The sequence below is a fragment of the Lynx rufus genome, unplaced genomic scaffold, assembly GCF_022079265.1.
Source record: "Lynx rufus isolate CCGP_SWC_20201006 ecotype Redwood Valley unplaced genomic scaffold, mLynRuf1.p SCAF_5, whole genome shotgun sequence".
Classification (NCBI taxonomy): domain Eukaryota; kingdom Metazoa; phylum Chordata; class Mammalia; order Carnivora; family Felidae; genus Lynx; species Lynx rufus.
In genome coordinates, this window is record NW_025814867.1 from 76,966,853 (window position 1) to 76,981,162 (window position 14,310).

The 14,310-nt window shown below is 40.1% G+C and overlaps 1 protein-coding gene across 1 annotated transcript in view; it reads right to left on the reverse strand.

Annotated features, from left to right (window-relative positions):
• LIPH (lipase H) overlaps window positions 1-14,310 on the reverse strand; it is a 45,791-nt gene that overhangs the window by 3,176 nt on the left and 28,305 nt on the right. Inside the window, exons 6-8 of the mRNA XM_047100037.1 lie at window positions 10,957-11,124; window positions 9,537-9,632; window positions 7,640-7,751 (exon numbers count right to left, since the gene is read on the reverse strand). Of these exons, the coding sequence (XP_046955993.1) occupies window positions 7,640-7,751; window positions 9,537-9,632; window positions 10,957-11,124 (376 nt within the window). The remainder of the gene's footprint in view (window positions 1-7,639; window positions 7,752-9,536; window positions 9,633-10,956; window positions 11,125-14,310) is intronic.

Below are 14,310 nucleotides of genomic sequence, written 5' to 3' on the forward strand. Positions count from 1 at the left end.
ATATCCACTGGGGAGTTTCGCTGGGTCAGTGTCCCTCTAGGGATCTGGGGAAGTAGACCATGGCGAGCCCCCTGGCTCAGAAATGGGAGACTTGCTCTAGAAATGAATCATCAATTTGGAGGTGGGGATTAGGGTGAGGGGCTGTGTGTCACCCCAGCCTCACTAGAATCATGTGTTGAGTCCTGGGAGGAGCAAAAGTGCCACAAGTAAAACTAATCCAAAAGGTGCCCAGATTTTAGTTTCTAAATACCATCCTCGCTAAAAGGAATGGGTAGGAGCCTTCTGGGAGAAATGGTTGATTCCAGGGCTAGGTCAGGGAAAGTGCAAAGTGATCCTGCAACAAGCCGTATGCCAGAAAGTAAGGAATGCTCACAGAATGGTGGAAATGTTCAAAAGAATACAGAATCACTTCACGTGAATTAGGATGGCGAAGAAGTGTTGATGAGGATATGGAGAAATTGGAACCCTTGTGCACTATTGCTAGGAATATAAAATGGTACGACCAGAATGGCAAATGGTATGGGGTCTCTTCAAAGAATTAAAAATAGAATTACCATATGATCCAGCAATTCTACTTCCGGGTATGTGCCCCAAAGAAACGAAAGCAAGGTCTCCAAGAGATATTTGCACACCCATGTTCATAGCAGTGTCGTTCATAAGAGCCAAGAGGTAGAAGCAACCCAAATGTCCATCAGTGGATAATGGATTATCAACATGTGATACATACAATGAATATTATTCAGCCTTTAAAATGAAGGAAATTCTGTCACATGCTACAACATGGATAAACCTTGAGGACATTCCGCTAAATGAAATAAGCCAATCACAAAAGGATATATATTGTTTGACTCCATTTATATAAGGTGTCTAAAGTAATCAAATTCATAGAAACAGAAAGTAGAATGGTAGTTATCAGAGGCTGGAGGGAGAGAGAAAAGGGAGTTGTTGTTCAATGGGTATAGAATTTCAGTTTGCAAGGTGAAAAGTTCTGGAGATTTATTTCACAATAATGTGAATATTCTTAACACTACTGAACTGTATACTTATAAATGATTAAGATGATAAATTTTACATTATATGGTTTCATCACAATAAAAAATGCATTTTAAAAAAAGGGTGCAGACCCAGTTTGAAGAGCTTCTAATGGCCAGATTTGAGACAATTTAAATATCAAAATAAATAAATAATGGTAGTAACTAATTGTAAGTCTCCATTAATAAAATAAAAATCCAGGGCGCCTGGATGGCTCAGTCAGTTAAGCGTCCAACTTCGGTTCAGGTCATGATCTCATGGTTCGTGAGTTCAAGCCCGGCGTTGGGCTCTCTGCTGTCAGCACAGAGCCACTTCAGAACTCTGTCTCCCTCTCTCTCTCCCATTCTCTCAAAAATAAATAAACATTTAAAATAAAATAAAAATCCACGAGTCCATATTGATATAACCAAATAAATGAATAAATAAATGGGAGGAAAAGAAAGCTTTTCCTAAATGATGAATTTGAAAAATCACCATTCAACCATCATAGTAACAATCCAACCACAAAACATCAAAACTGTTGGGTAAAAGTTTCAGGAATAATGGGACATTTTAGGAATAATGGGTCTCAAAGTACCTCCCTGCAACATACTTACTAATACCAAGGAAAAACAGTAACTTCATAGTGGAGAAACTGGGGGGAAAAAAGACTGTAATAAACTGCTCCAAGTTAATGAAATGAACCAAAGTGTGGGCCTCCTAATAGGACACACGGAGCCAAACATAACGTCACTTCTATGCAGTTTTTGCCAGAGATGCATGATCTGAATGTCATCATGAGGAAGCATCAGACAAACCCAAATGGAAGACATTCTGAAAATAACTGACCTGTAAAGTCAGGAAAGTCGAGGAAAGATGGAAGAACTATTCCTATGTGAAGACTAAAGAGACAGGATAACCAACCTCAGTCAGTGATCCTGAATTGGATCCCTCTCCAGGAGCAGCTGTGGAACCACAAGAGTGCAGAGACTCAGGAGGGGGTGATGGCACCCTGCAGATGGCAAAACCCCGTGGGGGTAGATGGAAGGCAGGAGAGGGAAAAGACCTCTTGGAGCTGGTGAAGCTTGTCTCTGAGTACAGGTAGGACCCCCTCTTCCACCTGGAGGGATGTCCAGAAATACACGGGGAGGCACAAACCAAGGTATTGAGTTCATATAAGAATAAAGGGAACAAGAGCCAGCGAACTATGGGTTATGACCTATAATAGGAGCCAGATGTTTGTTTCTGGTAGTAGGTACACTAAACACCCTGGAAACTCCTAATGGTGGATACAATTAAAGCAAAAACAAAACTAAAACCCTTTTGAATCACACTGAACTAAGAGGAAAGTAAAGAATACTGAGGAACCTTAAAAATATGTGAAGGCAGAAATACTGAAATCCACTTTTGTTGACCTTTTTTCAAAGTTAGTAATGAGTTTTCTTTTTCAGTGCAGTGCAATCAGACATGAGACAAAGCCAGTCATGGAGGAGAGTTGAATAGGAGACTCTCTGGGGAGGGGTGAACTAAAAATGATTTCAAAGTAAAACTTCCTACCACCTAAGGGGACAGAAACAATCCCTATCAAAATCCCAGCTGCCTTTTTTTCTTTTTTCTTTTTTTGCAGAAATTGTCAAACTAATTTTAAAATGCATATGGAAATTCAAGAGACCCAGAATAGTCAAAACAACTTTGAAAAAGACCCAACTTAGGGGATTCACACTTTCTGATTTCAAAATTTGTTAGAAAGCCACAGTAATGCTATAAGCTACATGACAATGTGGTACTTGCATAAGGATAGATGTATAGATCAATGGAATAGAATTGAGAGTCCAGAAAGAAGCCCTTCCATTCACTGTCACCTGACTTAGGCAAGGATGTCAAGACATTCACAGAGAAAGAATAGTTTTTTCAATAAATAGTGCTGTGACAACTGGATATCCAAAGGCAAAAGAATGAAGTAGGACATCCTACATCATTCTATATGCAAAAGTGAACTCAAAATGGATCAAAGACCTAAGTGAGACCTAAAACTATCAAGGATTTGTGTCCAGAGTACATAAAAAATTCTTGCAAATCAATAATAAAAAGATAACTCAATTTTAAAGTGAGTGAGGGGCCCCTGGGTGGTTCAGTCATTAAACATCTGACTTCGGCTCAGGTCACGATCTCACAGTTTGTGAGCTCGAGCCCTGCTTCGGATGAGCCCCACTTCTCTCTCTCCCCATCCTGGGATTCTCTCTCTCTCTCTGTCTCTTGCTCACTTGTGCCCCCTCTCTCTCTCTCTCAAAAACTATAAAAATAAAAATAAAATAATAAATGCCTGTTTTTAAAAATAAAAATAAAGTGACTAAGGCACACACACACAAAAAGCCTATACCCAGATGTTTATAGCAGCTTTATTCAGAATATAGCCAAAATGTCCTTCATCAGGAAAATGGATAAATAAACTGTAGTACATTCAGACAGTGGAATATTATTCAGTGCTAAAAGGAAATGAACTAGCAAGCTATGAAAAAAAATGAAGAAAACTTAAATTCTATTACTAAGTGAAAGAAGCCACTCTAAAGATTACATACTGTATGACTCCAATTACATGACATTCTGGAAAAGGCAAAACTATGGAGACAGTAAAAAGACCATTCCCTGCCAAAGGTTAGGGAAGAGAAGGATATTATAGGCAGAACACAGAGGATTTTTAGGGCAGTGAAACAACTCCATGATCCTATAATGGTTGATATATGTTCTTACACGTTTGTCAAAACCCATAGAATGTACACCACCACCAGTGAACCCTAATGTAGGCTATGGACTTTGGGTAATGATGCGTCAATGTAGATGCTTCAGCTGTAACTGTGTATGCCACCCTATTATCAGGTTTTGATAGTGGGGAGGCTGTGTGTATGTGGGCGAGAGGGTATATGGGAAATCTCTGCACTTCCTGTTTAATTTTGCTGTGAATCTAAAACTGCTCTAAAGAATGAAGTCTATTTAAAAGGGAAAAAAATGAGGGCACTCGGTAGCTTAGTCGGTTGGGCATCCAACTTCGGCTCAGGTTGTGATCTCCTAGTTCACAGTTTATCGTTTGTAAGTTCGAGCCCCGAATCGGTCTCCCTCAGGGGAGCCCACTTTGGACCTTCTGTTCCCCTCTCTCTGTGCCCTTCCCCCCACCTCTCAAAAATAAATAAAAGGGGAAAAAATGAATAAAGGACTTGAATAGACATTTCCCAAAAAAATATCTAGAAATGGCCAGTAAGCACATGAAAGACTCAATGTTATTAATCATTAGGGAATTGCGAATCCAAATCATGAGATATACCATAATGCCCACTAGAATGGCTACAATAAAGAAGATGGATATGTCTGTGATAAAGACATACAAAATGTGACATATGCATACAAAATATTACTCTGCCTTTAAAAAACAAGAGAAATCCTGTCACAAGCTATAACATGGATGACCCTTGAAGATACTGTTAGGTAAAATAAGCCAATCACAAAAAGATAAATATTGTAGGATTCCACTTATATGAGGTATCTAAAGTAGTCAAATTCATAGGGACACTAGAATGGTAGTTGCTAGGGGGAGAGGGAAATGGGGGAGTTGTTATTTAATGGGTATAGAGTTTGAGTTTTGCAAGATGAAGAAGTTCTGGAAGTGTTTCACAACAATGTGAATATACTTTACACTACTAAATTGTACACTCAAAAAATGATTAAGATGATAAATTTTATGTTGCATTTTTCAATCACAATTAAAAAGAAAAAATTTAAAGACAGATAATAACAGTGTTGGCAAGGATGTGGAGAAATTGAAACTCTTACACATGACTGGTGGGAATGTAAAATGGTGTAGCTGCTTTGGCATTTCCTACAAATGTGAAATGGAGTTATCATATGACCCAGCAATTCCACTCCTAGGTATATACCCGAGAGAAATGAAAATGTATGTCTACGTGGAAATGGAGACACATTTTCATAGCAACATTATTCATAATAGCCCCCAAAGTGGAAATAACCCGAATGTCCATCAACTGACAAAAGAATAAATAAAATGTGGTATGTGTGAGCAGAATGGCACAGTGGGAGTGAGCTGGGCTCATAACCCAGAGGTCAGTGGATTGAAATAAAATGGGACATATCCATACCATGGAATATTATTTGACCATAAAAAAAATGAAGTATTGCTATAACATCCTGAAAACATTAAGCAAAAAAAGTCAGACACAAAAAGACCACATATTATATTATTCCATTTATATGACATTCCCAGAATAGGTAAATCTATAGAGACAGAAAGCAGATTAGTGGTTGACAGGGGATGGGGAGGAAGGAGGAATGAGGAATTACTAACAGGTATAGGGTTTCTTTTTGAATTGATAAAAATGTTCCGGAGGGGCGCCTGGGTGGCTCAGTTGGTTAAGCATCAGACTCTTGATTTCAGCTCAGGTCATGATCTTGTGGTTCGTAAGCAGTGCGGAGCCTGCTTATGATTCTCTCTTCCTCTCTCTCTGCCCCTCCCCTGCTTATGCTCTCTCTCTCAAAATAAATACATAAACTTTAAAAAAATGTTCTGGAATTAGATGGTAATGACGTTTGCACATTTTGTTAATATACTCAAAACCACTGAAATGTAAACTTTAAAACTGTGAGTTTGATGGTGTGTGAGTTATATCTCAATTTAAAAAAAAAAGGTTATAAAGTAAAAAAGAAATACATCCAAAACATGGATACAGGGAGAGTCACCAGGAAGGTAATATTCTTGAATGTGACTATATTTGTACCCATAGTCTGATAAGACCAAATAAACTTAGGGCACATACTCTGATATTATTTTCGTTTTCTTAAATTGTAAAAATACTAAACACTAAATCTAATAGTTTACCTTGCAAAAAATAGAAGGGTAGAGATAATCTCACCACGTAATAGAGTAACCATTTCCTTTTTTTCCGTATATTCTCTGATTGGTGATGACTTTTCACAAGCATGACTAAAATAAGAACAACTAAACATGAATAAAATAGAGAGGTTAAGGTCTCTATCTTAATCGAGAAAAAAAAACCCTCTGCAGTTAGGAAGTCCTAGTTGGGAGATTCACTACATAAAATTAAAATTTCTAAGACATGTAAAGCCAATATGTCATCAGTTACTGGCATGAATAACCAAATTTTGTAGGTCACTACTTCTCATAGAACTGCACAATTTTCCTTGCTTTTCTTAGAGTCTCCAGATGAGGTCTCTGCCCAGCTTCCTTACTGAAGATCACAGCCCATAAACTACCTGAGGCTGGTTGTTCTAGATGCTCCCCCTAGCCGTGCCCTCCCTGAAAATGTAGCACCACTGGGTTTGGGGACATTGGTGCTGAAAGGCATGTGATATTGGCCAATCACTTGGCCTGTCTAAGCCTGTGTTCTTATGTATATAAATACAGATTATAATACCACCTCACAGGGTTTTAGTGTGAATTGCATTAGCCAGCATGTGTAATGTGTTTAGTTCAATAAAGAAAGGCTGTTGTTATTATCATCCAAGGATACATTAAAAAAAAAGTCACCTCCAGACCACCAGCACACTCCTTCTCTATTCATCTACATGGTGAACCTATAGACAATTGCCAGTTTCAGATGACATTCTAGTTGGTCCTCTATGAGTGAAGCCAACAGACAACCCAAGTGCCTAGTAGATAACAGGACCCCCCAAAAATGTTTCCTGAGTAAATGAATAAAATGAACCTCAAATTTCTTTGAATTATTTCCCCCCTTTTTCCTGATTATAAAATTAATTGATGAAAATGATTAACTATTTTTAAACTCTATATATACAATATCATATAAAATTGAAAGGTAAAGAGAAGCTGAATAAAGCACTCATATTCCTACCACCCAAAGGCCAGCTAACATGTTAGGCATATTTCTTTTTCATTTTTTTTACATTGTTGAACTAATTTTGTACTTTATATAATTTAATATCCTGGATTTTTCATTTAGCACATTATAAGCATTTCATTCAGTGTTGCAAAAATTAACCTATGAATAGTATTTTATTATATGGGAATATTTAAGTAACCATTTTCCCATTAGATTTTTAGTGTGTTTCTAATTTTCTATCATTGCACATCACATTTTCTGAGTTTGAGAAACATACATTTACATGTTTATATATATGTATATTATGAGCACATAAAAAGATTGAAATATGTGTGTGGGGGTGAGTGCCTTTAGGTGTGGGATTGTTGGGCTGGGGCAAGTATTTGCACTTTTATGTTACATATTTCTTTACTGTATAAATCCTTCACAGCAAGCAAGGATGACTTTGGTAATTAAATGTTTAAACGAAGGAAGGAGGAGAGGAAGGAAGGGAAGGAGAGAGGAGGGAGGGGGAAGGAGAGAGGTGGGAAGGAAGAAAGAAAGGAAGGAAGGAAAGAAAGTAAATCCCTGTACCAATTCCATTTGTACAGAGCCTAGAAGATCAAGAACCATGAGAAGAAACTAAGAAAAATGCCCCCTTATGTTTTTGTAGAACAAAGATAAGTACAGACCTATAAGTAAGAAAGTAGATATATTTGAGATTTAATTTCTCCAGTCAAAAAAGGAAGTAGCAAATTGTGAACTACCCCAGCCCAACTTACTGATTGATTTTGGATTCTGTGGTGTTTCCAGCTGTGTCTGTCAATCTGATTGTAATGGACCCTCTTCTTATGTTCTTGTTCCAAGTTATAATGTCCACAAAGTAATGATATACTGCAAAACAGGGAGAGAGCACAGTAAGAGAGAGAGACTCTCAACTGCTCTCCTGATAGGTCAATTCCTAAAAACCCAACCTCCTTTATAACTTGAGTTTCTTGTTCTCTTCCTCTCTAGTTTCTCTGCAAAGATCTGGGCAGAATTTTCTAAAATTCCTTTCCATTCTTTTTGGTAAAGATGGCCTGCATGATGGCAGAATCCAATGGTCTCCAGTTGTCATGTTTGGGCATCACAGTTGGATTGGTATTCCACCTTATTCACTGAGGTATCATGGCCTACTGCTGAGTATGATTGGTTCACTGCATTCCCTGCCTTTTAAAATAAACCAGGCAGGTGGCCATGTAGAAACCCTCCATGGCTGACAAGGTTGTCTGCAATCTGGGCCATGTGCACCAGCCGCCATCATCTCTTCCCCAGTCATGCCACACCATGTGTGTCGCCTGCACTGCCAGGCTGCCTCTTGCTCCTGGGCCTTCTCCCCACTCGAACACTCTTACTTTACCCCCTTTGCCAACTCATCCTTCAGGTTTTGGCTTAGTCACTTCCTCCAGGTGACCTTCACTGACCCTTAGACTAAGTCAGGTTTGCCTCTTTGAGTTCTTCTCATGCTCTGGTGTTCTCCCATCATTAGCACACTTACCTGTATTTACGAAATACATGAAAAAAATGATAATCAAAAAAGTGGTAAATATATGGGTACGTGTATACAAATATTGCCTGAGAAATATAGAAGGGGAAGGAGGCTCAGGAGATGTTGGTCCCACAAAGGAATAAGATCCACCCTGGAGTTGCCATTTCATGGCCCACTATTACTCAGGCACTTGCCTCACTTGGACCAGGCAGACAGCAATCCCTGGGCTGCCACACATGGCTCCAAAGGAGGAAGGAACCCCACTGATCTGCACCCTCTTTTATAAGAGTTGCTCCTAAGAAAAGTGAAAAGGGGGACAAGATTGTAAGACATCCATCTGCCCAAGAAAATTCCTACTTCCCAGGGCATCTCATCATCTGCTGCCCCACTTAGCCCCCATCTGGAATACCCAAGCTCTCAATGTCTGTAGAAGGTCATCATGGTTGCTTTGGAGCTGAAACTGACCTACAGATGTAGCTGACACCTGATTTTACCTAGCTGAAATGTCATGTCTTTTGGGGGGTAAGCAAATTTTCTGGAAGATCTTAGTGAGTAAAATGGCCATCTAAGGGGTGCACGGCTGGCTCAGTCAGTAGAGCATGCCACTCTTGGTCCCAGGGTCATGAGTTCAAGCCCTGTGTGTGGCATAGAGTATACTTTAAAAAAATTTTTTTAATTAAAAAAGTAAAAAGAATAGCCATCCAATGAAGCTAATAATTACGATTTGTTGAGATTTAATCCTTAACCCAGAAAATAGGCATTATTACCTAGTGGGACAATGAGACTCAAAGAGTTTAAATGACTTCACCAAGGTCACACAGCTACTATGTGATAGAGTCAGGATTCAACCGAAGTCTTCCCAGTTCCAAAATCCACACTTTAACATGCCCTTCATTTGCCAAGAGGTAGCCAGGAAGCTGAGACTCAGCTATTTTTTAAAAAGAAGGGGTTTGGGGGGTGCCTGGGTGGTTCAGTCAGTTGAGTGTCTGACTCTTGGTTTTGGTTCAGGTCATGATCTCACGGTTTCGTGGCTTCAAGCCCCACATCGGCCCTTCCCCCACTTACACTGTCTCTGTCTCTCTCAAAATAAATAAACTTAAAAAAAAGGGGGGGGGGTTGGGCAAAAGCAAACAACCACATCCACCACTCACTGCAGAATGGTTTCTCCTCGGCTGTGTCAAAGAACGCTTTAGTCATAGGAGGCTCTTTCTGCTTTAAATACTCTTTCCAATTATCAGCATAATAGCCTGTAAAGCAAGTTGGAAAAAATGTAACATTAGCATGTATTCTATAAATGTAAAAGCAGCTGGAGAGGTAGTGAGAGCAGTGAGTTTGAGCCCCCACACCACCAAGACAGTCTCCCTCGTACCCACCCCTGTGGGGGTGGACCTGCAGGGCCACCAGGGCTTGCCTCCCCTGCATCCACCATATCTTGCTCGATGCCCTGTCCCTCAGAGCTGGGACTGGCAACATGACACTACAGTGTCTCCTCCTGCCTTTCCCTGACATTACATCACCCTAGTTCTCAGCAGCATGCTGGTTCTCTCACACACTGGGTAGGCTAAGAATAGCGCTGACATTTTTCAGTAATACATTCATTTTACAGTTTAAAGCAGTTTCAGGTTTATACCTAAAATAGCATCACTCTTGCAAAGCATTGTGCTTTCCTGAAGAACTACAATTAGGCCCCTAAGTCCCACAGAACCTGAGCTTGCTAAGTGACTATGTCAACCAGCAGGGGACTCTTCACTTCTGTGCCTGCAGGAATGAAGCTGAGTCACATCAGTGAGGTGTCTCTCTCTCTCTCTTCTGTCCCCACCCCTAGAGAATGGCCTTTGCATGCTGACTAATTGATCTGGAATGGAAACATTGGTAATTTTTAAAAGCTCCCTAGAGCTTTCCAATTAATTTATGCACAACCAAGGTTGAGAACCCCTTGTCTGTAGCATGCTCTAATGTTGACTTGGATTTTTCCTTAGAACAATCAGAAAATTTTCATCATCATCCCGTTTCTAGTCCTCACCATCTGGAATATTTCTACCAACCCTTAGCAAATACCCAAGCAGCCTCCGCAGTATCTGTTACCCCACCCTGAATGTGCACACAGAAACCAGGGTGCGGCGTGAGGGCATCTACAGACAAGACTTGTTGGAAGGGATCATTCTGCAAGGCTCATTTGACAGGAGAGTCAGAGCTCACTGTGACCTTCCCCCAGCAGAGAAGTTGTGTGCGTGAAGAGGTTGTTTCTGTCCCCATGGGAGCAGGCTATATAAGGTGACTTTGCCCTGGGTGGGCTTGGAAACTCTTTGGAACCTTCTTTTTTATGCTAGAGTGTCCAGGGAGGTTGTACTGCCCTCTAGCTGAAATTGTATATAAATGGCTTTTCTAACACAGTTTCTGATTAGGACATTCAAGAGTATTTCACAGAACAAATAAGCTAGAAAAAGCTAAGTAAATTCTTTTTTAAGCACACAATTTTCAGGCCCATTTTTAGATAGTAAAGTGGTGCTCGGATTCTACCCAAAATGAACTATTTGTTAATCAGAGGGTAAAATTGCTTGTTGGACTTACCCAGCAGGGGACAGGACTCCTTTTGTGGCATGCCACAGTTGACACATTTGCCATTCCTATAATCCCGGTAGGAGTCACAGGGATATGCAGTGATAGCACAGTTCTCTCTCAGAGAAGAAAGGTACAGGTACACGGACCTCTGATGGTCACACTTAAAATATTGCAATCCTTTATCATAAAGGGAACAATGAAAGAGTAGAGCAGTCGTAGCATTTAACAATAATACATCACACATTATAGGCACACACAATTCACCATCTGTCTGCTATAGGCCAAGCACTGTGCTAACAGCTTCCATTTAACCCTTACAAAAACCTGGGGCGCCTGGGTGGCGCAGTCGGTTAAGCGTCGGACATCAGCCAGGTCACGATCTCGCGGTCCGTGAGAGTTCGAGCCCCGCGTCAGGCTCTGGGCTGATGGCTCGGAGCCTGGAGCCTGTTTCCGGTTCTGTGTCTCCCTCTCTCTCTGCCCCTCCCCCGTTCATGCTCTGTCTCTCTCTGTCCCAAAAATAAATAAAAAAAAAGTTGAAAAAAAAAAAACCTATAGGTCAGCATTCATACTGGCACGTGGCAGGATAAAAGAAGATAGGCATGATCATCCCCATTTTACCTAGTAGCACATTGAGACTCAGCTTAAATGACTTGACCAAGGTCACACGACCATTATGTGGTTGAATCAGGATTCAACCTATGTCCTTCCTTTGTCAGTGAAAAGGACAAGAAAGATTCAATGGTAGTCAGAGTTTCCCCAGAGATTTTCAACAGAGCACATTTAAACTAGTAAAGACATCAGAGAAAGGGGCCATTGAGGAGTAATTGTTAGAGGAAGATCCCCAAGGAGGGCAGGCACAGGAGACAGCTTTGAAAAAGGATGGGGGATGCCTCCACCTTGGGGGCAGAAGGAAACAAAAATGTAAAGACTGACCTTGTAAACTAAAATGAGGATACATAGAATGGCTCCCTCAGGTGAGATCTTTAATCTAGGTAAAAAGGCAAATCTAGATCACCTCTAAGAGGTGAGGGTTTATAGGTGGGGAGATTTTCAGAATAGAAGCATGAGGAGTGATTGTAGGGAGTTGGCAAGAGATAAACATGAGGATTCTGTGACGTTATTGAGGGCCATGGAGAAGTAACCAAGTTTTCCTGGACCTTGTACTCAATTAACCAGGCTCCGTGGCAGCTCCGGAATGTTCTCAAGCCAAGGTGGTGGCTGACATGACAGAGACCTAAGGGGGTCTCTAATGGGATTACATTCATGAGAGAAGCCCAGTGGCAGGGGCTCTGTTTCTGCTACAGAGTGAAGGGTGGAATGAGAGGGACTGAACAATAGGAGGTGGCACCAGAAGCCATGAATGGGCAAGAAGAGGCAAGAGGCAAGCCTCTAGTTATTTCCTGGTGGGTGACAGGTGATGCAGTGGTGAGACAGGAGGCCAGCAAGGCATGGAGACAGCGTCAGGAGAGTTGGACGTGATGAAGCAATGCAGCACACAAAACTGAAAGGTGGTTGGAAGGTTGATCGGTCAGATGATGAAGGGGAACTGGGTCCCAAAGATGGGTAATCAGAGGAGGTGAGGATCTGAGTAGGAAACAGTGAACCAAATAAGAAAGAAGTTATGATTGTGAGCTAGTGGTTTGGAGAGGCACTGTTGCTTGAGTAAGAACAATGTTTCTTCTTTCCCCACAGTCCACTTATGTATGCCCATAGAGGAGCTCAGTGAAGGACAGAAATAAACTAGGGCAAGAGAGGAGAAACATGGGTTGGCATGGGACCAAGCCAGACAGGAACAAATCTGACAAGTCAATATTTACTTATTGTTCCTGGAACTTTCACTTGCCAAAACAATGATGTTGATAACAATACAGAGAATGGCCTTTATAAGCAAATCACATTATCTTGGCTCCTCAGAGGTGTTTACCCTACATCCTACAGGACAGGATTTAAACACACACCATTTATAGTGAAATATGGTTGACCCTACTTATGCCATTTAATCTGGATCATTTTCAAACACCATGTCCCCATGGGGCCATATACAGCTACCGTTTTGTAACAAGATTACCTTTTTCTAGAATCATATCCATGATTGTTTAACTTTCTCTGGCAATGATGAAATACAGATTAAGAGCACCTAGGGATGGGTTTTTTATCAGAATAAAATACTACTATTACTTTTATGTTGCCATCTACCGTTTTTTTTTTTTTGCTTTGTGAAGTTTTTCTTATTATAAAATAATACATGCTGATTTAGAAAATACAAAATAATGGGAAATAATGATGCAAAAATCACCCAGAAGTCCAATATCCACAGTTCACCCCTAATAATTATTTGCAGCATTTATGCTTGGTCTTTTTTTCTATACTTACACATGTACAAATACACATTTAAAAAACAAATTGGGATGATACTGTATAGTTTTGTGTCATTTTCACTTAACATCCCATTGTAAGCATTTTCATTAATCTGAAAATATGACTTTTTGGCAATTATATTCCTTTGTGTGGGCATATCATAGTTATTTAACAATTTTCCATGTTGGATATTTAGATTATTTCTTAAAATGTAGCTACTATAAATAATACTATGTCAGATATTTTTGCACTTTGATTTTTGTTTACATTTTCCATTATTTCTCTAGGAGAGATTTCCAGATATGGAATTTCTAGGTCAAGGACACACCTTTTCATGAGAGAGCAATAATTCATAATAGCTCTTAATCATATGGTTATGGTTACTTATTTTTTAAATTTATTTTTTAAATGAAGCATAATTGGGGCACCTGGGTGGCTCAGTCGGCTAAGCGTCCGACTTCAGCTCAGGTCATGATCTCACAGTCCGTGAGTTCGAGCCCTGCATCGGGCTCTGTGCTGACAGCTCAGAGCCTGGAGCCTGCTTCCGATTCTGTGTCTCCCTCTCTCTCTGACCCTCCCCCGTTCATGCTCTGTCTTTCTCTGTCTCAAAAAAAATGAATAAAAAACATTAAAAGAAATTTTTTAAGTGAAGCATAATTAACATACGCTGTTATATTAGTTTCAGATGTACAATATAATGGTTCAGCAATTCTGTACGTTATTCAGTGCTCATCATGGTAAATGTACTCCTAATTTCCTTCACCCATTTCACCCATCTCCCCTTTGTCTTTCTCTGACTAATTTCACTTAGCATAATAGCCTGTGGATTCATCCATGTTGTGGCAAATGATTTGATTGATTCCCTTTTATAGCTGAGCAATATTCCATTGTGTAAATATACCACATCTTCTTTATCCATTCATCTATCGATGGATACTTGGGTTGCTTCCATATCTTCGTTATTGCCAATAATGCTGCAATGTTTTGTTTTTTTTAAGTAGTATA